This window comes from Salmo trutta, chromosome 14, assembly GCF_901001165.1.
Source record: "Salmo trutta chromosome 14, fSalTru1.1, whole genome shotgun sequence".
In the NCBI taxonomy this organism is placed as follows: domain Eukaryota; kingdom Metazoa; phylum Chordata; class Actinopteri; order Salmoniformes; family Salmonidae; genus Salmo; species Salmo trutta.
Genome location: NC_042970.1, coordinates 44,293,436 through 44,318,130, shown reverse-complemented (window position 1 = coordinate 44,318,130; position 24,695 = coordinate 44,293,436). Strand labels below are relative to the sequence as shown.

Genomic DNA, 24,695 nt, shown 5'->3' with positions numbered 1-24,695 from the left:
AAGGGGGTTGTGGAATAGGAGAGAGGAAAAAATAACATTGAAGTGAGATCAAAGTACACCCGAAAACACAATTCAAAGTAATCCCTCAAATTCATTCACCTCACATAACAAAATGTGAACTTTACCGTCTTTCAGTTGGAATTTCGTAGAAGTCTCTAATATCTTGCCCAGAGGCCTGCATAGAGCGATAAAAAGCCATCTGACTCTCTTGGCTGGCAAAATCCACCTGCAGACAGAAAACAAATCAACAATTTGTCTCCTTTCATCTGGTTTACTGTGAAACTGTCAGTCACTAATAAGTCACACTCGTTTAGTCATACCTTTATTTTGTTGCCGCCAATCTTCCAGCCTTTGGTCTCCCTGACAGCTGCCTGTGAAAAATCTGTGTTGTTATACAAGATGAGAGCCATCCCCTTCAACCTGTCAAACACCACCTATAGAAAGAAAAGGGAAAATCATGTTTAGAATAACATGTCTAATATAGTCTAATAGAATGTCAGGGACTTAAAAAACATTGGAGGGGGAGAAAAGAGTATGGACCTTGACTACATGTCCATAGCGGCAGAAGTGACGTGTGAGATATTGCTCTGTGATGTTGGAAGCCAAACCGTCCAGCCAAACACATGTTGTGGGCATACTCTTCCCAAAACCCAGCTGCAAAGGAGACAGAACCAAACAAGGATGTAGAAACAGGGAAAAACATATTGCTAAGGTTACTTCATTATCACTGAACGCAATTCCTTTTGTACTAACAGAGTGCATTTGGAAAGTACTCAGTCCCCTTGACTTTTTCCACATTTTATGTTACAGCCTTATTCTAAAACGTATTAAATAGTTCCCCCCCTCATTAATACACACACACACACACACACACACACACACACACACACACACACACACACACACGACAAAGCAAAAAAGGTTTTTAGAAATGTTTGCTAATGTGTTCAAAATTAAAAACCGAAATATCACATTTAAATAGGTATTCAAACCCTTTAAATCAGTACTTTGTTGAAGCACCTCTGGCAGCGATTACAGCCTTGAGTCTTCTTGGGTATGGCGCTACAAGCTTGGCACACCTGTATTTGGGGAGTTTCTCCCATTCGTCTTCCAGATCCTCTCAAACTTTGTCAGGTTGGATGGGGAGCACCACTGCACAGCTATTTTCAAGTCTCTTCAGAAATGTTAGATCGGGTTCAAATCCGGGCTCTGGCTGGGCCACTCAAGGACATTCAGAAACTTGTCCCGAAGTCACTCCTGCATTGTCTTGGCTGTGTGCTTAGAGTCGTTGTCCTGTTGGAAGGTGAACCTTTGCCCCAGTCAGAGCTCCTGAGCAGGTTTTCATCAAGGATCTCTCTGTACTTTGCTCCGTTCATCTTTCCCTCGATCATGACTAGTCTCCCAGCATGATGCTGCCACCACCATGCTTCACCGTAGGGATGGTGCCAGGTTTCCTCCAGACGTGATGCTTAGCATTCAGGCCAAAGAGTTCAATCTTGGTTTCATCAGACCAGAGAATCTTGTTTTTCATGTCCTTTATGTGCCCTTTGGCAAACTCCAAGCAGGCTGTCATGTCCCTTTTACTGAAGAGTGGCTTCCATCTGGCCACACTAGCATAAAGGCCTGATTGGTAGAGTGCTGCAGAGATGGGAGAACCCTCAGAAGGACAACCATCTCCACAGAGGAACTCAGGAGCTCTGTCAAAGTAACCATTGGGTTCTTGGTCACCTCCCTGACCAAGGCTCTTCTCCCCCGATTGCTCAGTTTGGCCGGGCGGCCAGCTCCAGGAAGAGTCTTTGTGGTTCCAAACTTCTTCCATTTAAGAATGATGGAGGCCACTGTGTTCTTGGGGACCTTCAATGCTGCATACATGTTTTGGTACCCTTCCCCAGATATGTGCCTTGACACAATCCTGTCTCAGAGCTCTACGGACAATTCCTTCGACCTCATGGCTTGGTTTTTGATCTGACATGCACTGTCAACTGTGGGACCTTATATAGACAGGTGTGTGCCTTTCAAAATCATGTCCAATAAACTGAATTTACCACAGGTGGACTTCACTCAAGTTGTAGAAACATCAAGGATGATCCATGGAAACCGGATGCACCTGAGCTCAATTTTCAAGTCTCATAGCAAAGGGTCTGAGTACTTATGGAAATAATAAATATGTTTATTTTTTAATAAATGAGCATTTGTCATTATGAGGTAGTGTGTGTAGATTGATGAGGATTTTTGTTTCTATTTAATACATTTTAGGATAATGCTGTAATGTAACAAAATTTGAAAAAGGGGAAGGGGTCTGAATACTTTCCGAATGCACTGTACATAAGAGGTTAGGGCAATATAGATTTAGGAATAATACCTTGAGCCGGTTGCTCCCCAAATACTCTCCATCCATCTTCTTTATAGCTTTGCAGACACTGACAATATCAGAATACTGCACAAACGCGTATTGAGGAACACCATTAACCTTTTTAATGTCAATATCCTGTGGGAGGGATGACAAAATAGATTTTTTGTAATAATTATTTTGTAAAAATTTTTTAGAGGTGACATTTCACTTGCATAACATTTCAGTGACCAGTAACACACATACCACAATCTCTCCAAAGCGCTGAAAGATATCAAGGAGTTGTTGGTAACTGGTGGTCTTCTCCAAGTTGCCGATAAACAGGGTCCTAGTCGCCTTGGGGTGAAATTCATCAATCCGTCCATCCAAAGGCCTGAATTCATTCTCGCTCTCTGTTTCTGAGGGAAAGACTTCTATTACAATCACCAAACAAGACAAGTACACTCAACAGTATGTGAATGAGCCCTCATTACAATACACATCATTAGTATTTAAGGCCCAACCAAGCTCAAATAATGATTGAATTACAGATGTGGTATTACATTTCAACAATCTAAAACGTTTCATACCAGGGCCGTTCCAGGCAGAAACCTCGATCATCATGCCGAAGAAAAGCTTTCCTTTGGAGACGTTGAGGGCTTTCTCTTGGTCTTCCTGCTGTCTGAAGAACACCAGACCATATCGGTCCTCCAAGGCCCCGTGGATCTGCACGGATGTCACTTTCCCATGTTTCTTGAACTCATGGAACAGTCCATCTTTTAAACTTGTGTCTGGAGAGGGAAAAGGACAATTAATTGACGGGTCACGCAGCCGCATTAAGGACAAAATGAAATGTTATGTAAAGGTTGAAAATCCGAGGGAGAACTTCTTTGATAAGCTAGCTCTACAGCTCACCGTAGCAGAGGAGGTACGCTATTTATTAGTGACCCCCTTCATAATGTCATGGTGCACAGCAAAGTGCAGCCAGAATGCCTGTTTGTGTGTATACTGGTAGCTAGTGGTACTCGCCTGTGGAGCGCACTGGTAGGTTCTGCACCCTGATGCCAAAGCTTCTGCGTGGTTCGTCACCTTCCATCACCATAGAGCACGGCTGAGAGGGGGGTGCATGTGTAGCAGAGGACTGAACAGAGCGTGCATGAGACCCATCACTTGAGCTGCTGTTTGAATCGCTGCTGCCAAACGGACAAATGTGAGATAAGAGGGAAATGTTCAGAGGGTCTTCAGCTAACATTACTAAATAGAGGGTACGTCTGTATGCATCTCAGGTCAGTGAAATTCTCTCCATAATCCTACAGTCAATGTATTTTAAACTCTTTTACAACTGGGTAAATTGAATGTTCCCATCTCTTGCACACGTCTACAACACAGACTAATTGACTGAATTGTGCTCCATCCATAACAAATAAACATCCGCACCATCACAAAAGCACATCCTACCTGCCACTGCCGGTACTGCTGGTGCTGCTGACAGAATCAGAGCTAGAGGACCTACTGCGGGACCTAGAGCGTGGACCTCTACCTGGGGAGAGGGGGGCTCTTTTGGGGGAATGGGGGGCTTTGGGCGTTTGCCCCGTGGTCCTTTGCGGGGAGGGGTGTCGAGATTGTGAAGAATGAGATGACCGACTGCGGCGATGATAAGTTCTGTCAACACGACGCCCTCGGTCATCTCGATAGGGGTCGCGCCGCGCAGCACTAGACAAGGTGAAGGGATCTCCTCGAATCCTGGACTCAAAATGAGGCTCCGGGGTTTCAAAGCTCCCACCCATAGCGCCGGCACTTCCAGGCCCAGGGCTAACTCCAGCTGCAAACATGGTGCGATCGCGGTAATAGTCTGCGTTGTAGTGACGCTGTCTATCAAAAGTGCCACCGCGCTCATGGTGTCCATAGGGGCTGTGATCATACGCACGCTCCCGACTCTCTGAGCTGTTGGAAGACACATGCAAAGGATGGATAGAAAGGGAAGAGAGGAGAGAGAGAGAAAGAGGGGGAGAGAGTCTGTTATTGTGACTCCAAAAATACTTCTAGAAAAACTTGCAGATAACTAATGACGTTTCAAATAGGCAAGTGCACTGTTAAAACGTCAACTTAAAAACACACAAACAAAACCGGAATGCTGCGGAGCGCTGGTTCTATAGAAGACAGTGGTTTGTGATTCCATTAGGAACAATAGAATACATTAGGGCATTTGGTCAATTCAAACGACGGTAGGTAGGTAGTATATTTTATTACGTCCTTCTCTAGTATTTATGCTGACGGACAATAGACTGTATACGTTAATAAAATGGGGGCAGATCTATTCTGATAGTGGCATAGAGCAAGGTCAGGTAACCCAAGGACATGAAACCAAATATAAAAGGGTCATGCTAAGACTAAAGAATGCATCTACACACATTGTGAGAATTTATTTTCTTTTGGCTAAACGTAACACTACCACAACCGTAATGATGGGCTGGAAAGCTGTTGAACTCTACCGTTGACTATAATCATCTGGAATCTGTGTCACGTCACATTTGGCAAATCCTACTCCCTCAGATCAAATACCACTTCTGAATCAAGTAAGAACAGGGGGGTCTCGTAGGTGAGAGAAATGCTGGCGGACCTGCTGGAGCTTAACTAGCCTATATTAAGCCACCTAGTAACAAGGAGGAGCAAAAGCATAGAAGGGAGAGAGAAAGACAGGAGAGAGGGAGGGACAAAAATAAGAGAGCGAGAGAGCAAGGAAGACAAGCCATTGGCACAGATGGTGTCTGCAGAAGCCCCCTGGCCCAAGCAGCTGTGTCTTTTTCACTAAAAGCTCTAACAATTAGTGCAGGAGACGAGGAAAGAGACAAGGGTGCAAATCTGGGTTAGGAAAAGAGATGCAGAGGGCAGGACAATACCAACCTTTTCCAAAAGCGGTAACCGAATCTATAATCCCAAATACAATCTAGGACAGAATGGTGTGAGCAGGATTAAAAAAAAAAAAAGAAAAAAGAAAATTGAGCAAAAATGTTTATTTTGTCATCGTGCGTATAGTCTTCAACGTTCGAGAAGAACAGCAGGTTAGGTAGGTATCTGAGGTATAATCCATAATTTCTTAATCTCTTTGTTTGATGGAAAAAGGAAGAAAACAAAATAACCAAAGCAATGGATTTCTTATGACAAATATTGATGCAGTAGTAAAGGTATGATTTGGAAAAAAACGATGAGTCACACATAGCAGTGCATTCCAAAAGTGACACTAGAGATGGGCCAGACTGAAAATATGTCCAATTTGCTTATGGTAACCTAATATAAAGAAGCAAAAAAAGCATGAGTTGTCTGCATACTAGTGTCCAAAATAGAGACCGATATTATTCCTCTTCAAAACTAGGAAGCCAGTTTGCATACACTCCTGTAAAAAAACAGTATCTTCTCTCACCAAAATGCATGGAATAATCCTAGTCCACCGCAACATAATTAATTCCTTACAATAGGCCTATTACATATCCCAACGGCAAAATAGACCGTCTACTCCCATCACTTTGTGTAGATGACATCCTCTTCAGGCTTCATTCGATTTTCGCTGAAAATGCTGATGTTTCTATTCTTTGTTCGTAACCCAAACCAAATACTGATGCTGAGAGGATATACAGCTAAATCCACACTGGAGCGGAATAATCCAGCAATGGAAATGCGGTTACACATGTGTACATCCTATACCCAACATCCTTACATCCAATACGGGGGTTACATCCATTCTTCCATGAGGCAGGTACATCCAAAATGCATGTCTTCAGTTGTCTTCGTGGCCATCGCTCTCCCCAAAAATTATTCCATGGAATTTCTTGGTGCATGTTCTGTTACTCCTCAGTTTCTCTTTAGTTCCTTTTGATATAAGCACCTTACTAAATTACAATTATACCCTGTAAAATATTGTTTCCTTGTCTGAAAATGATCAATTAGCTGTGAATGATGTACTAATGGGGCACTGTGATGACTGATGCCTAGCCAATTTACGTCCTTACAATGGCAACTTACATCCTTTGGTCCACGATGTTATTTAAATCCAGACAAGTAGCAGACATCCTTGGTTTGGAGACATCCAGAAAAATAGTTTATGTCCAGCAGTGGAAAAAGGTGGTGAACGGAAAAAAATACTCCCTGTCTTTTCTGATGTATAGTCCATACGTAAATTAACCTGTCCGAAAATAATTCTCAAGAAAATATAGGGGTATTAAATCCATCACAGGCAACGATTTACTTCCAAGCAACGACGATCCCAGGTAAATCGTGGTTAGAATCCATGGTTCGGAAAATCTAATTACCCAAAAAATTCACCAGGATAAATTCCAACAAATGTGATATATCCAAACTCACCAGGATATTCCCCACAGGTGTAATATCCAACTTGAAAGCAGGATACGTCTCACACAATAAATCCAAAATTTTGAATGATAATACCTCATATCCATACCTTTAAATGACCAATAGATTTGCATAAATATTTCACTTAGATCCCGCGAGAAAGGACAGGTCTGTGCAGATGGAGAAGGGATCGTTTCCTAGGTTACCTTTATATGAAACTGTAAAGAATATATTCTCCTTGTTCTATTAATAACCCAACAAGGAAATCATGTGATTGCGGGAGAATACTTTTTTTAACTGACACCCTGATCCCTCAGAGGTGACCATGTCCACTTACCCATCTCTTATCCGTTCATAACGCCCCTCTCTGGTGTGAAGGGACACTGGGGGGCCAAACACTGGACCCACTGCCCCCCTAGAGAATCCTGAAACATCCCGCCCGTGACTGCTCGAGGGGGGGTTGTCATCAAGGCCCCGAACAGCACTAGGGACAGACCCAGGTTCATTGTAGTCAGTGCGCAGGTCCCTGTCCCCCATCTTGTTGACAGCATTGTGAGCCTTCTGTGCACTTTTGATATCCACAAAATCCACAAAGGCTGCCACGCCGCCCTCAGAACCACGCTTCCGCAGGACCTTGACGCTCTCGACGCGTCCATAGCTGAGGAGCAAGAACAAAAAGGGAAGAGACGTCACACTTTATTGAGAGGACTATGTACGTGTCCCTTCACTCATGAGCATAATAATCAGTTGGAAAAACATAATTAAACAGCAAAGAAAACACAGGAGGCTGCTTTTGCCAGCCAATTAGTCAAATTAACATTAGTGGAGGGCCAAACCTTTTGTGACCTTGGTGTGGTAAAAAAACTAAATAAAGGAATAATGTCTTTGCTCATCTTAAAGGCCCACCACAGCGCAATTCTGTTTTTCCTGTGTTTTGTATCATATTGTACAACAGCTGAAGAAACTAACACCGTCAGTGTGAAAATTGCTGGATCAGTGTTATTCCTGAAAGTTGCTGGTTAAAAATACAATCTACACAGAACCTTCTAAATCAGTAGGTTTGCATGGGCGGGAGTTTCAGCTTTTCCATGGTGACATCAACATGTGGTCAATTGGTTAAAGGCCCAGTAAAGTCAAAAACTAGATTATTGTTTAATTTACATATCATTTTCCACACTGTGAGGTTGGAATAATACTGTGAAAGAGTATTCTGAAAACACCACTTGAAATTTCAGCTTGTTTTGGTGGGATGGAGTTTTGGCCTTCCATGGTCACATCACCAGGTGGTAAATTATTTAATAGATTAATAACAAAAGAGAGTTCAGATCCTCTCTGCCAAAAACAGCTAGTTTTCAGTTTTCCCCTCCCCACTCTGGCTGTCCATGCAAAATTTGTGCTTGAGAAATAGGTTTGCTAAAATGCAATTTTTGCCCATTTGAATAGAAATCTATTTATTGTTACCCAGATATAATTTTATATTGCTATAAAACAGTGGCATTGGCCCTTTAAAGCTATTCTACAGGTCAGGAGTTGTAGATATTGTCAGTTGGTCTCATTCTACCCCCTTCATAGACAAACTGCTTTAGCGCCTACTTAAGATTAGTATCTGTTCATATAAGTGAGAAACAATCTCAAAAAACAAAAAGGTTCATCCTTAAGAGTAAGTAACATAATACAAAGATCCCCATAAAAATCTGTCAGTTTAAGCTAGAGATACCTGTTTTGCATGGGCTGCGTCTCAATCCACCACATCCGCCAATAAAGTCACCCTTCTGCATCTGCGGTGGAAGGTGGCCGAGCAACAGACGTGTTTGTCAGACCATAAGACATGCCGAAAATTGGTCTTCTCACAAAAACTGCTAGCATTCCAACGGTTTCACCAACAAACACGATGGTGTTCTCTGTTTTGCGCTATGACCCCCCTCAAGCACCAAGGGACTTGTCGCTAGTCGGTAACGCAGATGTGCCAACTAATGTCTGTAGCGCCCAAACCATTTGGGCTACAAACTAATATTATCCGACTGTGGAACGGCAAGACTCTCACGATGGCGTTCTCAGTTTTACTCTACGGCCACCACGTGTCACGGGACTCGTCTGAAGGTAACCCATACAAATGAATGGAAGAATGGAGGTAGTCTTATGCCAACAAAAAGGGGTTAAATGTGTCAAAAAATATATATATAAAGCAATCCTGAGCGTTCTAATGTTTCCTAGATATAGGACAGACAATTCAAAACCTTATTCCCTATGATTTTTTTTGACTGTCTGCCATTTATGAATGTGTTATTCAATGTGTTTCTATGGGTTATAAACTCAGCAAAAAAAGAAACGTCCCTTTTTCAGGACCCTGTCTTTCAAAGATAATTCGTAAAAAATCCTAATAACTTCACAGATCTTCATCGTAAAGGGTTTAAACACTGTTTCCCATGCTTGTTCAATGAAACAAACAATTAATGAACATGCACCTGTGGAACAGTCGTTAAGACACTAACAGCAATTAAGGCCACAGTTGTGAAAACTTAAGACAGTAAAGAGGCCTTTCTACTGACTCTGAAAAACACCAAAAGAAAGATGCCCAGGGTCCCTGTTCATCTGCGTGAACGTGCCTTAGGCATGCAGCAAGGAGGCATGAAGACTGCAGATGTGGCCAGGGCAATAAATTGCAATGTCCGTACTGTGAGATGCCTAAGACAGTGCTACAGGGAGACAGGATGGACAGCTGATTGTCCTCGCAGTGGCAGACCACGCGCAACACCTGCACAGGATCGGTACATCCGAACATCACACCTGCGGGACAGGTACAGGATGGCAACAACTGCCAGAGTTACACCAGGAACGCACAATCCCTCCATCAGTGCTTAGACTGTTCGCAATAGGATGAAATAGGCTGGACTGAGGTCTTGTAGGCCTGCTGTAAGGCAGATCCTCACCAGACGTCACTGGCAACAATGTCGCCTATGGGCACAAACCCACCATCGCTGGACCAGACAGGACTGGCAAAAAGTGCTCTTCACTGACGAGTCGCGGTTGTCTCACCAGGGGTGATGGTCGGATTTGCGTTTATCGTCGAAGGAATGAGCGTTACACCGAGGCCTGTACTCTGGAGCGGGATTGATTTGGAGGTGGAGGGTCCGTCATGGTCTGGGGCGGTGTGTCACAGCATCATCGGACTGAGCTTGTTGTCATTGCAGGCAATCTCAACGCTGTGCGTTACAGGGAAGACATCCTCCTCCCTCATGTGGTACCCTTCCTGCAGGCTCATCCTGACATGACCCTCCAGCATGACAATGCCACCAACCATACTGCTTGTTCTGTGCGTGATTTCCTGCAAGACAGGAATGTCAGTGTTCTGCCATGGCCAGCGAAAAACCCTAGATCTCAATCCCATTGAGCACGCCTGGGACCTGTTGGAGCGGAGGGTGAGGACTAGGAGCATTCCCTCCAGAAATGTCCGGGAACTTGCAGGTGCCTTGGTGGAAGAGTGGGGTAACATCTCACAGCAAGAACTGGCAAATCTTGTGCAGTCCATGAGGAGGAGATGCACTGCAGTACTTAATGCAGCCCCTTTGTTCATTATTCCATTTCTGTTAGTCACGTCTGTGGAACTTGTTCAGTTTATGTCTCAGTTGTTGAATCTTATGTTCATACAAATATGTACACATGTTTAAGTTTGCTGAAAATAAACAGTTGACAGTGAGGACGTTTCTTTTTTTTGCTGAGTTTAGTAGTAAAGTCCAAATTCATTATTTTATCAAATAATTTCTCTCTCATTCATATATATATATATATATATATATATATAAAATAAAGGGGTCCTAAAATTCAAAATCAAATAGCTAAATGATCCATGGTATGACCATTATATTATATTAAAACACATCCATATGTTAACTTAGAAGTAGAAGCCACCTCCCCCCTCACGGCTTAGACTTTTATAGTTTGTTTTACTTTATAGGGTTAAGGGTTCCCACACAGTCATATCTTAAGTTACACTGCTTGTTTACAAAAGACAGACTTTAGACATAGGCAGCCACTTGTGCTAATTATCTATCTAGCGTGCTCCGAATACCGTAGCAGGGTAGGAAGTGTCGTCCGTCAACTGAGACACACAGCTTGTGGATCTTTGCAAAACTGCTACAGTAGGTGTATCTTTTTTTAATTGAAAGATTCTTTCTTGCTGATGTGAAAGGCGAAAGGGGCATATCAGCATATGTTTCGAGAACTATGATTAACATTTCTAAACGCTAAACATTTGAAAACCCTAGGTACGGAGAAGGGTTTGAGAGCTACACTACAGGCTTGCTTTAATATGAACACATTAGTGAGCATGTCTAAAAGAGGGTGCTCTTCAGTAGTTGTACACTGAAACACTAGATCCTTGTGCAGGTGCACACAGTGCTCATGTTCACTGAATCTGGCGCTTAGCTGAAAGCAGTGCTTGACTTGGGCCAGAGCAACATACTGGCACTTCAAATTTCTGGGGAATTGCGTACTGGCTCTTCTATAAAAGTAGCTTATCGCCGGCCCAGATTAACAGAGACAAAAATGCTTGATCAAAGCGGAATCTGCATTGAATAGCAATGGAGCGGGCATTCATTTCTTGATTCCGCTTTGTTCAAGTTTATTTGCCGCTAGTCTGTGAATCTGTGTGACAGTAGGCTGCTAGAAATTGCGCAGACTGAAAATACACCAGCCTGAAAGCGCTGTTCCAAGTTGAAAAATGAGGGTTTGAAAGGTCATCGAAATTTGTTAATAACTTTTGTTAATGTAATTAATGAAAGCATACTTAAATATTATCAATAATAAATAAAAAAATCTACATGTCAGCCATTATCTTAATGACCCTTCAGCGCGTGTCTGTGTGTACCAGTGCGAGTGGACTGTTGCCCGAGAGAGCGAGCGCAACATTTCAGCAGCAGGTATAAAATAAACAGACTAACAGAATAGTCAACGGTTACAAATTATGTTTTGAATTATCTGGCTAGTTAACTATAGCTAACTAAGCATTACTGTCCTAGTTGCCTTTCCACCTGCACTGTAGATAGCCTAAATACATCTGCACTGTTGGAAAGCTGGGATTCCCCCTCTATTAAACAGTAGCCATGTCATTGGACAAAGTAAAAAATATTACATAAACATTTTTAAAAAAGCCACATACAAAACCTGCTGTGCATAGATCGCCCGTGAAACAGGAATATTTGAGTCTTATATATAAACATGCCCAGTTAGATACCTTGCTTTGAAGTAGCCATTTGGGGCGGCAAGTAGCCTAGTGGTTCGAGAGTTGGACTAGTAACCGAAAGGTTGCAAATCGAATCCCCGAGCTGACAAGGTAAAAATGTGGTTCTGCCCCTGAACCAGGCAGTTTACCCACTGTTCCTAGGCTGTCATTGAAAATTAGAATTTGTTCTTAACTGACTTGCCTAGTTAAATAAAGGTAAAAACATTTATTTTTAATGATCCCTGAATCATTTTATGCACAAATCATTTTATAAAGACAAAAGTATTTGGTTGTAATTTTTTTATATTTTATATCAAGGGTGGCAACTAGGTATCCAGGCTATTGTTCATGCCCTGATCTAACCACATTGTGTAGCCTAAACATCAGCTGCTCAACAGGACCTTGATTAAGGAGACTTGGGTGTTTCTGTGCTGGATCAAAAGCCAAGCCTGCACACCTAGGAGTTCTCCAGATGGAGGGCTGACCACATTTTGATAGCATGTGACTAACAGTGCAGTTCTACTTTGTCTGTGTGGGGACAGGGGGGGGGCTAAGTGCCTTGATCAAGGGCACAACGGCAGGAGATAGTTGGCATACATGGGCTCAGACATAGCAGCATTCCAGTGTCAATAACGCGTACTTTTTCATGTAGGCTACAATAACAGTCATTAACATGTTAAATGTCATTGGAAATGTGTATAAACCCTTAACTGAATAATCAGAAGACTCTATAGCATATTGTAATTTGTGAATATCGTTGAAAAGTCTAATGGACCAACTTGGAAAAAGACAGCCCCCGAGTCAAGCACAGACTGAAAGCTAGTTCCAAGAACCTAGGCTGGAAGTCACTGATCACGATGTATAATTTTCAAATTACCTTTATCATAATCGCAATAACGTATCTCCCTGCAACTTTTAGTTTTCGGACATTGGGGGATCCAGTGTGATTGATGGTAGCCAATTTTCGGACGATATGAACAGCGGAACATCGCAGGGAAGACGTGTTGAATTATGCATTAAACGAGCAATAGAAACAAGAAGCCCATATGTTAAGCGAGGGCTTTCATATTTCACCTTACTGGCAAGTTGATCAACTCGCCGCCAGGCAATCAAACACCACATATTTCGCTAGCGAATTATGCTAGCTATCTAAAACGAAGCTAGCTTCAGAAGAACGTGGAGAAACGATGCATTTCACGCGAAGGTTTGATGACCTATTCAGTATTAAGTAATCCAACTAAAGATGTAAATGCATAACTAGTAGACGAAGTGTCTTAACACATTTTAATAATAACATTAGTTAGCTAAATACCCAGCTAGCATGTTAGCTATCTTTCATGCTTAACTAGTCAGGCATGATGTAGACTGTAGTTACCCATCAAGTGAGCGACGACAAAATGGTAGCTAAGCATTTCAGCTTGCTGGAATCCGTCAAATTGTGACTTTTTTATGCAAACGCCACGCTGTTGTGTGTTGGTTAAAAATATCAAGGGCAAAGCAACATTTTCCAAACAACAGAGGCCGTTTGGTGTTGAATGTAGATGGTGGCTAACGTTAGCTAGCTCAGCTGGCTAGCTATTGGACATAACGCGCGCTACCTCTCCATAACCGTCTTGCGTAACATTAACTTACCGTTTAAAATGTTCGACAATTTTCTCCTCTCGAACATGTTCGGGTAAATTTCCCACCCAAAGGTGTCTGGTTTCCCGAACCATACTGTACGTTACTTTCCCCCTTCATACATATGCTCTAGCACGTTTTAATCCCCGCTGGTCGGGAAATCCGCCTTACAAAATGAACGACGAGAGATTCCGTGTAAAAATGATCTTGGCCTAGCTCCGTCCCAATCCATCCGAATGTGTGTGTGTATTCTCCAGAGATAGGGTGCGAGCTGCGCGCTTCCCTGTGACGACGGCTTCGTTTCTCATGACTTGCGCGCTCCCGAGATCATGCGACAGCTACTCAAGGCTAGAGGGTATACGGTTTATGTCAACTTGATTTCTTAAGTAGTTTTTTTGTTGTTGCATTTAAGATAACCCTAACCCGTTTCCTAACCTTAACCCAATTACCATAACCTGGTACTTTTATTCTCCTAATCTGCTGCGTAAATTATCCTAACCTCCCATGAAAAGTAAATTCTGGTCAATTTTGACATAAACAGTATACCGTCTAATCAAAAGTCGTAGCAGTCCTATGGCTTTGTATTTTGTATTTTTTAGGGGTACTTAAAAGGCAGCAGCAACTCTTCCTGGGGTCCAAACAATTTAAGGAACTTACATCACGCATAAAACAAACTGTAAAACAGTACTTCATATAACATTATTACACCACTACATATCTACAATACAAAATGTATAAAACCACCATACAACAATATTACAATGTAGGGTGTGTGTCTGTTCTATGTAGTACTGTGCACCGCCCAGATTCTGTTCTTGACTTGGGGATTGTGAAGAAACCTCTGGTGGCATGTTTTGTGGTGCATGCATGGGTGTCCAAGCTGTGTGCTAGTAGTTTAGACAGACACCTCGGTGCATACAGCATGTCAACACTTCTTACAAAAACAAGGAGTGATGAAGTCAGTCTCTCCCCCACTTTGAGCCATGAGAGATTTACATGCATATGATTAATGTTAGCTCTCCTTGTACATTTCAGGGCCAGCCATGCTGCCCTGTTCTGAGCCAATTGTAATTTTCCAAGGTCCCTCAAATCAAATCAAAGCAAATTTTATTGGCCACATATACATGGTTAGCAGATGTTAATGCGAATGTAGCGAAATGATTGTGCTTCTAGTTCCAACAGTGCAGTAATATCTAACAAGTAATCTAACAATTCCCCAACAACGACCTAATACATACAAATGTAAAGGGATGGAAAAGAATATGTACATATAAATATATGGATGAGCGATGGCCGAGCGACATAGGCAAGATGCAATAGATGGTAATGAGATGAGTAATGTAAGATATGCTAACATTATTAAAGTGGCATTGTTTAAAGTGATTAGTGATCCATTTATTAAAGTGGTCAGTGATATGAGTCTCTATGTAGGCAGCAGCCTCTCTGATTTAGTGATTGCTGTTTAGCAGTCTGATGGCCTTGAGATAGAAGCTGTTTTTCAGTCTCTCGGTCCCAGCTTTGATGCACCTGTACTGACCTCGCCTTCTGGATGGTAGCGGGGGTGAACAGGCAGTGGCTCGGGTGGTTGTTGTCCTTGATGATCTTTTTGGCCTTCCTGTGACATCTCGATTTTGCATCTGTTAAAGTTTGTCAGAGTTTTAGGTGACATGCCAAATTTCTTCAGCCTCCTGAGGTTGAAGAGGCGCTGTTGCGCCTTCTTCACCACACTGTCTCTGTGGGTGGACCATTTCAGTTTGTCTGTGATGTGTACGCCCAGGAACTTAAAGTTTTCCACCTTCTCCACTACTGTCCCTTCGATGTGAATAGGGGGGTGCTCCCTCTGCTGTTTCTTGAAGTCCATGATCATCTCCTTGGTTTTATTGATTGATTGAGTGAGAGATTGTTTTGCCTGACACCACACTCTGAGTGCTCTCACCTCCTCCCTGTAGGCTGTCTCGTCTTTGTTGGTAATCAAGCCCACTACTGTTGTGTCGTCTGCAAACTTGATGATTGAGTTGGAGGCGTGCATGGCCACGCAGTCATGGGTGAACAGGGAGTACAGGAGGGGGCTGAGCATGCACTTTGTGGGGCCCCAGTGTTGAGGGTCAGTGAAGTGGAGATGTTGTTTCCTACCTTCACCACCAGGGGTGGCCCGTCAGAAAGTACAGGACCCAATTGCACAGCCCTTGTTAGCGGGCTGCGACGGTGGCACTGTATTATCCTCAAAGCAGGCAAAGAAGGTGTTTAGTTTGTCTGGAAGCACCTGACCACACGACTGAACAATAGTCCAGGTACGACAAAACTAGGGCCTGTAGGACCTGCCTTGTTGATAGTGTTGTTAAGAAGGCAGAGCAGCGCATTATTATAGACAGACTTAGCTACTGTTGAATCAATATGTTTTGACCATGACGGTTTTACAACCTAGGGTTACTCCGAGCAGTTTAGTCGCATCATCTTGCTCAATTTCCACATTATTAATTACAAGGTTTAGTTGAGGTTTAGGGTTTAGTGAATGATTTGTCCCAAATACAATGCTTTTAGTTTCTGAAATATTTAGGACTAACTTATTCCTTGCCACCCATTCTGAAACTAACTGCAGCTCTTTGTTAAGTGTTTCGGTGATTTCACTCGCTGTGGTAACTGACGTGTAGTGTTGAGTCATCCGCATTCATAGACACACTGGCTTTAGCCAGTGGAACACACGCAGCAAACTATGACCGATAATGTCAAAAGCCACACTGAAGTCTAACAAAACAGCTCCCAGAATATTTTTTCAGCCAATCATCAGTCATTTGTGTAAGTGCCGTGCTTGTTGAATGTCGTTCCCTATAGGCGTGCTGAAAGTCTGTTGTCAATTTGTTTACAGTAAAATAGCATTGTATCTGGTTGAACACAATTTTTTCCAAAAGTTTATTAAGGGTTGGTAACAGGCTAATTGGACGGCTATTTGAGACAGTAAAGGGGGCTTTACTATACTTGGGTAGCGGAATGACTTTTGCTTTCCTCCAGGCCTGAGGGCATACACTTTCTAGTAGGCTTAGATTGAATATATGGCAAGTAGGAGTGGCAATATTGTTCGCTGTTATTATCAGTAATTCTCCATCCAAGTTGTCAGACCCTGTGGGTTGTTATTGTTGACAGACAACAATCATTTTTTCACCTCTTCCACACTCACTTTACGGAATTCAAAATTACAACGCTTGTCTTTTATAATTTTATCAGTTTTATTTGGATGTGTGGTGTCAGAGTTCGTTGCTGGCATGTCATGCCTAAATGTGTTAATCTTGCCAATGAAAACATAATTAAAGTAGTTGGCAATATCAGTGGGTTTTGTGATGAATGAGCCATCTGATTCAATGAATGATGGAGCTGAGTTTGCATTTTTGCCCAAAATGTTATTTAAAGAGCTCCAAAGCTTGTTATCATTCTATATATCATTTTTCTTTGTTTCATAGTATAATTTATTCTTCTTTTTATTCAGTTTAGTCACATGATTTCTCAATTTGCAGTACATTTGCCAATTGGCTGTGCAGCCAGACTTATTTGCCATTCCTTTTGCCTCATCCCTCTTAACCATAACATTTTTCAATTCCTCATCAATCCACAGTGATTTAACAATTTTTAGTTATTTTCTTAATGGGTGCATGCTTATTAGTAACTGGAATAAACAATTTCATAAATGTGTCAATTGCAGTCCGGTTGTTCCTCATTACACACCACAGACCAACACATTTTCTTTACACAATCAACATAGGAATCACTACAAAACGTATTGTATGACCTCTTATACACTTCGCATTATCAAACACATCTATGCAGCCTCTGAGGTTTTAATGAATCGAGAAGCCATTCGGTTAGTATGCTGCCTGAGGTGATCTGTGATTCTCCCAAAATGGCTTATTCCAAGGCAACCCTGTGCTGACAAGGCATGGCACACTTTGCATGTATTATGTACGTGCATTGACAGGATACACATAATTCTTCCTAAATCAAAGAGCCTATTTGTATCATTTGTTGAATATTCCATTCTAAAGGGTGTTGATTACGCAAGTCATTGACCACAGCATCTTTGTAGGCCAAACTCATTTGGGAAGGTTTTAATGGCACGTCGACTGTGCTCTGAAATTGCATAACACCATGTCCACCCCCATCATGGTTTATTTTCTTAGAACTGTACAGCCTCTGGTTTAATTCCTCTTGCATAGGTAATTCTCCTTGTATATATCCTATAACTAATATGTTTCTTTACTTAGTTAATGTTCTCTGTGTTCCTTGAGTAAATTATGCATGCAAGCCATACATAGAACATGCTTGCCTCAAAAAAGATTGACAACGTGGAGATGGCAAGGGAAGCAAAAAAAAAAGAAAAACAAAACACAATACTATATAATATATTAGTTTATTTTCTCATATGAAAGGATATATTGAGAATGAACATACAGCACTGAGCACTACATAATATTCAAAGAATGCATACGACAAAATACTTGAAAATGTATGTTGAATAAATATCTTTGGTGCATTTACTAGTGTGGGTTAAAAAAAAGAGTGCAAAAGTATCAATTATGAAAGAAGTATAGGAGGCAATTGATAAACATGTCTTGCTACGTAAACAATAATTGCAAATCATTTCTAAATGCTGTGTGATGAAGAAAGTTTGTTACATTCGAAGTCCAACGACTTATTCCCATGATGCAGAACTAGGAAGGCTCGTCTTCTCTCCCAGTTTCATCGGTATTTCTCCTCTCCTCAATCAGGACCTACTCTGTTGCCTTTCAGCCTGCCTCTCCATATGCTCCATTGCACAGTTGGAGCGTCCCATCCTGGTTCCTGGGCCCGTATTCATAAAGGGTCTCAGAGTAGGAATTTTGATCTAGGATCAGGTCTGCCCTTTCCATACAATCTTATTCATTACGATCTAAAAGGCAAAACTGATCCTAGATCGTCGCTGCTTTTCTGAGACGCTTTATGAATACGAGCAGGGCTTGGTACTTTCTAAATGTAATTTGTTTGGTTACAGTTACTAGTTAGTTACCTGTCCAAAATTGCAATCAGTAACATCACTTTTGGATTACCCAAACTCAGTAATGTAATCATATTACTTTTGGATTACTTTCCCCTTACGAGGCATTAAAGAAGACAAAAAGGATCCGTCAAACATTTGGTGTGTCATCATAGTGGTCTCTGACTTGTGTTCAGACTCGCTCAGGCGGAGCACACTTAAATGTACATCTTTTTCCAATGCTGAATTAAATGTCATTGAGAAAACAAAAAGGTGTCATCATTTCGCAAACATTCTTCCTAAATTTAAAAGTAATCCAAGAAGTACGTTTTCAAAAGTATCTGTAATGTGATTACATTGCTGGTAACGTAACTGGTTAAAGGTTACGTTTTTTTTTTGTAATCAGATACATGTATCTGACCACATGTAATCAGTTACTCCCCGACCCTGAATATGGGCCCTGGTTCTGAGTTCAGTATTAGAGCTGGGCAGACTGAACCATGGTCAGGTGACAAGACTTACACAGCACCCTCTCATCCAGTGGATGGCAGCCATGGTCGTTTGGCTCTGGGGAGAGCTGGGTACTGCAGACCTGAACACAAAGGGAAAAGGTTGTGAGATGCAGATGCCACACAGATGCCACAGCCAACTTTCCTCTGGGAAAAATAAAGTGATTCTATTCTAACGTTATTCTATTCTTGCTGTTTGAACTGATTGTGAAGAACCCAATCCCCAGTCATTATTCAGCTGATTGAGATCGGCATGCAAATACAGCAAACACATATCACGCTAACATATAAAGAGCCTTTCTCTTGTTGGTGTACGGTACCTCACAGCGATAGCAGTCCTCGTGGAAGGAGCGTCCCAGGCATTCCACTGTGTAGCTGTCCGTGCCATCCTCTCTTGGAATGATCAGCTGCTGGCAGGCACTACACTGGGGAGCGTATTTCCTTCAACAAACAAATCAGACACAGGACAGTATTTCATTATTATGTATTCATGATGAATTATTTTCAATGACAACATCAAGCCCATTTAGTAGCTCTCATCATCAGGTAATCATGATACGCGAGTGTGTCGGGAACAGAAGATGGAGATTTGTGTAGTAACGCGTTTGTTTACCTGTAGTAATCCTGGAGGCAATACACTTCCCCAACCTCTCCCTGGGCGAATCTCTGCTCTCCAATTGGTTGGCTGCATGTTGCACAGATAAAGCAAGGTGGGTGGTAAGCTCTTTCCAGTGCACGGATAACATGGTCTTTGATAACTTCCCCACATGCCCAGCAAAGTTCCAAACTGGCCTGTAGGAAAGAGTAGTAGTTTATCATCATCATCATCATCATCATCATCATCTTAAGTCAATCTCAACTACATGTACTGTTCCTCCCCGGGAGGTTGTTTATACCTGGTAACAGTCCTCACAGAGCGGTATTCCTGCCTTATTGTAGTACAGTTTACCGGCCAGAGGGATATGGCACTGTCTGCACTGGAAGCAACTGGCGTGGTATGTCCTGTTCAGAGCCTCTATGGCAGTTTCACTCAGAGCCACAGGCTTACGACAGAAGCCACACACCTCTACGAAGCAAGCACACATATCAAGTCAAGTGTCAAATGTGAAAAGTGCCCCGAAAAACACAATTTCACAGGCTACCCACAGAATCCACACACCTCTACAAAGCACACATTCACATATCAAGCGGGGTCAAATTACACATTGAGTCTTGAGGGTGCCTAATGTCGAAATCTCTGACAATTGTGTGTGTGTGTGTGTGTGTGTGTGTGTGTGTGTGTGTGGGGGGGGGGGGGGGGGGGGGATTATTTGATATTTCAATTGTTATGTGGTGTCCTTGATTTGTTATGGGGGTAACTGGAGCCCTGATATCTTAACTGTGAATTGTGAAAAGTGACATGCCCGGGTGCCATTTCTATAAAGTCACAGACACAGTTTCACCTTACCCTTGCTCTCCACCATCTCTAGCTGCAACTGGGACGGTTCCTTCTGTTCCCCCCCACTAGATGGTGTTCTTTGCTCTGGCTGTCTATTCGCTGCAAAGTTCTGTGGGTAAAAAAAAGAGAAGGGGATTAAGTCAAAGATTCTTCACTTGCGTGACTAATCATTTTGTTTGGCACACAGACACGCTATTCTTCAGCCTTCCTCAACTGTGTCATTTTAAAGTAAAGTCAGTACACTATTTTCTCTCTGTTTTCTCTCCGTCTCAAAATTTGAGCATTTTGTTGTTGTTTTTCCGTCCACACTTTCTGGATCGAGAGGGCTACAGTCCATGGTAACGGAGAAAGGTCTCACACACAGAGTGTTCTCAGCAAAAAAACATCAACTCCCCAGTGCCCCAGAGAAAGGGCAACAACACTCCATGTACCCAATAGTCCTGCTCTCTCCATTCAGGCATCTTGATCGGTTTGTGCTGTTATTGTTTCGACCGAGAGTTGGAGAACAGAATAATGGGGTGACAGGGAGGCTAAAGCTTCCCTGAGAGTGATCAACAGTCCTGTTTCTTAATTTTTTGGGGGGCGAAAGAAAATGTAGAAGTGCTTTTGAAGCAGGTGCTAATGGGTTTTTGTACCGTGTCATCCACTGTATTCAAAAGACAGCTGTGTTCCCCCCCCACTAATCTGTAGTACAGATGTATCCTTGTTGTCTCCTCAACGGATTTCATGCACACTACAGAGTCTCTTGCACACAGCGAATGGCACCCCTCGGTATCATGGCCCTCTAAGTCATTCCTGAACATTTCAACAGAATGATCAAGAGATGAGGTCTCATGAGAAATATATGTGGACCTGTTCCATAGTATTGTCAGAAGAAATCGAAACATGGAGGGCGTTGAACGGCAATAATATAGCCTGGTCCCACATCGGTCGGCACAGCCTTACCAACTTCTACGGTCATCTCGTGCCAGGGCTAGCAATAGCATGGCATGGGATGTAGAATACTAGGGCCAATCTTACCGGTTGTTCAGACACTGTTGGTCTGTCTGGATGCACAGGTCGGAAGATGGGAGTAGTCGGGGTCTCCTGTACGGGTGGAGGAGGCAGGAGAGGTGCAAGATCCTCCGTCAGCTCAGCGTCCACAGACACAGGAGGAAGGGGAGGTGGAGGAGGGAGCGCTGTGAGGAAAAGAGGTTCCAGTGTGGCAATAATGACGCCGCATTCAACATCACAACCCTGCCTGTCAACGTGTTGTTTAAAAAATGTACTTTGTTATCGTTCATAACGATCCTGTCACATGTAAATTGTAATATCTAGATTTATTCACAGCAAAATGACAGCTTTTGGAAATGAATGTATTGGCTGCTCCTCATTACCCTCAGGACCCTTGTATGCTGCGGTATCTGTCTGCTGCTGCGTGTCTTCCGGACCCAGGGTGAGGTTAGGGGTCACCGGGCTGGGTGGAGGTCTGGGTTTTGAGGGTCTGGCCAGGGAAGGTGTGGAGCTCTGGTCCCCGTTCTGCGCACTGCCCTGGGACTCAGACGGAGTCCTCTCTTGCCTACGTATGGAACCATGCTGTGTGTCACCGACACTGGGCTTACGGGTGCTGCTGTCCTCTGGGCTAACCCGCGTGGCTGCATGCGGCATGTCATTGGCGGTGGCGCTGTGTGTGCGCGCGTGTTGGTGCTGAGTGACGGTGGCTCTGTAAGGGGACGTCAGCGTGATGAAGACGGAGGATACCATCCTCTTCTGCGGAGCAGCCGACGCCATGATGCTGGAACACACAGAATGCAATGCACAATAGTCCGTCAGGTACGACATGAAACACACTAAACAACACAGGACTTATTTGATTGCTATATCAAGATAAGCTGATATAACGTCCCGCTGTAACTAGCACGTGTGAGGGACAAGCTAGGCATACAGTCGAGACTATTGAACACACTCAGGCCCGATGGTGCTAAATTCCTGTGGGAGGTGTCTTTTGAATGCCTAGTCATCCCTACCGTTTCAACACTCACCCATACACTCATACATGAACATACAGTACATATGCCTGATCTGTGTCACGGCACAGAATGTTTAGCCCACCAGAACGAAATAGCTTCGCGTTGTCACCTCTTGAACTTCCGTTTCATAAAGGTGTGGTGGTATACACGCTCTGTCAACTGTGCCAAAATAACTTTTTACACCAGCTGACATAACCTGTACATTTAAACACCACATACCTGCTCCACTCCCTCATGCGGTATAGTACATGTACACAAACATTTCTAAAATATTCATACATACTGTGCTGAACTCATGCATGAAAAACATACCTAAACAGTCAAAAATACACACTCACATGAGTACACACACACACACACACACACACACACACACACACTACACACACACACACACACACACACACTAGCACAAAGCCTCACATCCTCTCTGCGGCCTAACTACTTTGAAATGAGACTCCTAACAATGGCCTAAGTGTAACAGTGAAAAACTACAACCTCATTCCGCTCCGTATCAAATCTGATCTTCTACTGTGCCGTTACGTACCTGAGTGAAAAATGTGGGCGTCAGCTCTGTATTCTGTCTTTCCCTCTCTGTGTCTCGGCACTCCCGGTCTGCTCCTCTATTGTCACTTCTAAGCCGCCACTGAGAGGGCGAGCTCTGGCAGAAAGGACAGCTATCTACAGAAAGCCACTCCTTTTCCTCCTGCGCCTCCCTCCCTCTCTCTCTCGCCCTCCCTCTCCCCCTCCTCCTTCCTTTCCCGCTGAATGACAACAACACTTTCCCAACCGTAAAAGGTGAACAGTTAATCACCAACAAAGTGCAGTAAAAAGCATGACACATTCAGACAAGCAGTCTGGCGCTCAGGCTACGCATAGTCCTGCACAAACGCTCATGCATACTCGCACACACACACACACACACACACACACACACACACACACACACACACACACACACACACACACACACACACACACACACACACACACACACACGTTGGTAATGCGCACAGCACGTACAGTATCACAGAGTGCATGCTGGCCCCCCTCTTTTTTCCTCCCTCTTTATCTTTTGAAATCCAACAGGATGTGACTGTACCTGCCTTTTCCAGCTGCCCTCTTTCTGTAGCTATCCTCTCCCCACTCTCTCTTTCTCCACTTTCCCTCATTGTTCTGTCAGTTTTATTTTCCCTACCTCCCTCATTGAGTCTGCCTTCTCTTTTTTTCCTTTCCCCTCATTTTTCTCTTCCCATCCCCCGCTCAGTTCTATCACTCACTCCTGCTCTCTCATTTAGCCTTGGCTAACTATTGGTCTCTAATGCAGTGCTGTAAATCAACAAGAACATAATACCTTTTCCCCAATACTGAATGCTGAAGGCTAAAGAAAGTGCAAGTCTACTTCTCACTAAAGTTAGATTCAAACCCCCTTCTCAGTCAGTGTCGGGACTAATAGCAGCAGTAAATGAACAAACACATTACAGTGCAACGAATCATAGCAGAAATGAAATGGTATAGACAGAGAGAAAGAGAGAGATTGCAGGATGTCTGAGAGTTAGAAATCAGCTCTGTTCTGGTATTAGCTCTCCTCTCCTGAGTCGGACTTTATCAGCTCTATCAGCAAATGTTTTGCCGTTGAGTGGAGCGTAACCTTGTGGAGCCTGCACCCTCATTCCAGCCAGAGAGAAGCTTGTGCAAGAGAAGGGGGGGGGGGGGGGGAGGCTGAACGTTGAAAGATTCAGAAAAGATAGGGGGCTTGATAACGGAAGGGTGAAAAGGAGAAAGGCACAGGCCCAGTGCAGAACTGTGTAAGAGATGATGTGAGAGAGAAATGAGAGAACGGAGTGAGAGAGGATCAACGGAGAGAAGTGGCTTGAGAGAGAAGGGGAGCTGCTAGAGGGGGAGCTGGGTCAGGGGGTCTGTGTTGTTCCAGTGTCTGAAGAATGGAATGCTGCGCTGCGGTGATGTCACAGCTGCAAGAGGGAGCATGCTCAGTGATGACATCAACCTCTAAAATCTAGGCCCCTCCCCCACAGCCCCCCCCCTTCTTCAAGAACCCAGAAACCCAGATGCAGAAAAGGGGGAAACTGACAACGCAACTCATATGAGTGGGTAAGGGGAGATGGCCATTGTAGGAAAACAGCCCAAATTGTTACATCTCTATGAAATAAATGTCTTTTCAGTTGATTCAGTAGAACCCCTTCTGCTGAATAAACAGGC

At 43.3% G+C, this 24,695-nt stretch overlaps 2 protein-coding genes across 8 annotated transcripts in view; both read right to left on the bottom strand.

Annotated features, from left to right (window-relative positions):
- The window catches only part of LOC115208173 (msx2-interacting protein), a 31,503-nt gene extending 17,715 nt beyond the window's left edge, over nt 1–13,788 (bottom strand). For 4 of the 7 annotated variants that reach the window (XM_029776027.1, XM_029776028.1, XM_029776032.1 and 1 more), the window contains exons 1-10: nt 13,530–13,788; nt 7,014–7,334; nt 3,788–4,273; nt 3,359–3,522; nt 2,920–3,120; nt 2,597–2,748; nt 2,363–2,488; nt 541–654; nt 321–434; nt 126–226 (exon numbers count right to left, since the gene is read on the bottom strand). In XM_029776027.1, coding sequence (XP_029631887.1) covers nt 126–226; nt 321–434; nt 541–654; nt 2,363–2,488; nt 2,597–2,748; nt 2,920–3,120; nt 3,359–3,522; nt 3,788–4,273; nt 7,014–7,334; nt 13,530–13,612 — 1,862 coding nt within the window. In that variant the 5' untranslated portion in view covers nt 13,613–13,788. Of the gene's footprint in view, nt 1–125; nt 227–320; nt 435–540; nt 655–2,362; nt 2,489–2,596; nt 2,749–2,919; nt 3,121–3,358; nt 3,523–3,787; nt 4,274–5,233; nt 6,973–7,013; nt 7,335–13,529 lie in introns of those variants that run through there. The other 3 variants (XM_029776031.1, XM_029776029.1, XM_029776034.1) reach the window with 3 other exon arrangements.
- A 4,962-nt stretch (nt 13,789–18,750) lies between these two features.
- On the bottom strand, nt 18,751–23,171 carry fblim1 (filamin binding LIM protein 1). The gene is made up of 8 exons (XM_029776026.1): nt 23,023–23,171; nt 21,843–22,240; nt 21,487–21,644; nt 20,476–20,575; nt 19,925–20,094; nt 19,642–19,820; nt 19,349–19,469; nt 18,751–19,111 (listed from the first exon to the last, which is right to left on the bottom strand). The coding sequence occupies exons 2-8, from the start codon at nt 22,234–22,236 to the stop codon at nt 18,998–19,000; spliced, it is 1,236 nt and encodes a 411-aa protein (XP_029631886.1). The 5' UTR covers nt 22,237–22,240; nt 23,023–23,171; the 3' UTR covers nt 18,751–18,997.
- Between the last annotated feature and the right edge of the window lie 1,524 nt (nt 23,172–24,695).

Coding starts and splice junctions, on each gene's coding strand:
- fblim1 (XM_029776026.1), bottom strand. CDS start 22,236: ATGGCGTCGGCTGCTCCGCAGAAGAGGATGGTATCCTCCGTCTTCATC. Junction 20,095..20,475: donor AGAGATGGTGGAGAGCAAGG/GTAAGGTGAAAC, acceptor CTTGCTTCGTAG/AGGTGTGTGGCTTCTGTCGT. Junction 19,112..19,348: donor AGGACTGCTATCGCTGTGAG/GTACCGTACACC, acceptor CTTTGTGTTCAG/GTCTGCAGTACCCAGCTCTC.